This window comes from Apteryx rowi, unplaced genomic scaffold (genome assembly GCF_003343035.1).
Source record: "Apteryx rowi isolate R43461 unplaced genomic scaffold, aptRow1 scaffold_47, whole genome shotgun sequence".
In the NCBI taxonomy this organism is placed as follows: Eukaryota; Metazoa; Chordata; class Aves; order Apterygiformes; family Apterygidae; genus Apteryx; species Apteryx rowi.
In genome coordinates, this window is record NW_020450727.1 from 1,912,872 (window position 1) to 1,914,267 (window position 1,396).

The following is a 1,396-nucleotide window of genomic DNA, read 5'->3' on the forward strand; positions in this document are numbered from 1 at the left end:
CGTGCAGGAGCCTCCGCTCCCCGCCAGCCTCCCCCCCTCCCCATCGCGCAGACGGAAGGGGACCCCCCACCCCACCCCACTCCGGTCTTCTCCGCCGTCTCGGTGTCCCGGAGCGCAGCCCCCTGCTGGGGTTGGGAGCGGGGCAGCGGCCGGATCCAGAGCAGGGAGGGTCCAGGCAGCGTCTCCGCGGAGCTGGCGGCCGGGGAGGGGGGAGGCACGGAGGCTGGCGGGGGGAAGGATCCGGCAGTCCTCCGCCTCCCCCGCCCCGCGGTGCGCGGCCCTTTCCGCCCCCGGCGCCGGGGGCCCGGTACCTCCTAGCGGTCCAGGCTGATCGTCCAGTGCTTGGCCCCGTCTCCGCCCTCGCCCTCGCTCTTGAGGTCCTGGAAGAGTTGCGTGAAGTAGTGCGGGTCCGCGTTGATTCGCAGCATCTTGGCGCTGAGGCGCTGGATGATGCCCAGGCAGCGCTCCCAGAAGCGCCCCTTGTCGCCCTCCACCAGGAAGGGCTTGAGCGGGTAGGAGATCTCGTTGCCCATGTAGGAGTAGGCGAGATAGAGGCAGGTGAGGAAGGCGGCCTGCAGCTCGGCCTGGCTCCCGATGTCTTCGCCCCGCAGCGCCTCCCGGCACAGCAGGTACACGAACACCAGGTTGGCCGGGGTGATGAAGCCCTGGTCTTGCCAGCCCTGGAGCAACAGCGAGCGGTCCACGCTGCGGAACCAGGAGATGAGCTCGCCGGGGCTCAGCTCCTTCAGCCGGTAGCAGCGGCGGCACACGAAGTCCCCCAAGCAGCGCAGCAGCTCGCCGGTGGACGCCTGCACCACCACGCGGCGCGGCGAGCCCGGGGCGCGGCTGCCGGGCGGCGGTGGCGGCTTGCCCCCGCCAGAGCCCGGGTGCAGCTCCTGCGGCGCCGAGGGCACCGTGGGCACCGGCACGGCCAGCGGGCCCTGCTTGGCGCCGTCGGGCGGCCCCCCCAGCGACTTGCGCAAGTTCTCGCGGTTGCGCTGCACCACCAGCGGGTCGGGCTGGCCCGGGGCCCCCCCCGGGGCCCCGCCGCCGGGCTTCGGCGTCACCTTCTTGGTGCTCTTCTTCTTCTTCGCCGAGGCGGCCACCAGCCGCTTCCAGGTGAGCGCCGAGATGAGCACCCCGGGGCGCTTCAGCCGGCTCTCGCCCTTCCCCGGCACCCTTCCCGGCGCCTTGTCGGCCAGGAGCCCCCCGCCGCCGCCGCCCTTGCCCGAGGAGGCGGCGGGGGACAGGGAGAGCACCGTGCCCATGCTAAGGCCGAGCGGGACGGGCGTGCAGCGCCGCGGGGGCCGGGGCGCCGGCACCGCCCATAGGAGGCCGCGGGACTGCGGGGGAGGCGGCCCGCACCGGGGCCGCGGTGCCCGAGGATGCTCCGCCG

General features: G+C 74.6%; 1 protein-coding gene across 1 annotated transcript; it reads right to left on the reverse strand.

Moving 5' to 3' along the window:
- Positions 1 to 314: 314 nt before the first annotated feature.
- Positions 315 to 1,285, reverse strand: CDK5R2 (cyclin dependent kinase 5 regulatory subunit 2). Its single transcript, XM_026078111.1, has one exon. The coding sequence runs from the start codon at positions 1,266 to 1,268 to the stop codon at positions 315 to 317; it is 954 nt and encodes a 317-aa protein (XP_025933896.1). The 5' UTR covers positions 1,269 to 1,285.
- Positions 1,286 to 1,396: the final 111 nt, after the last annotated feature.

Coding starts and splice junctions, on each gene's coding strand:
- CDK5R2 (XM_026078111.1), bottom strand. CDS start 1,268: ATGGGCACGGTGCTCTCCCTGTCCCCCGCCGCCTCCTCGGGCAAGGGC.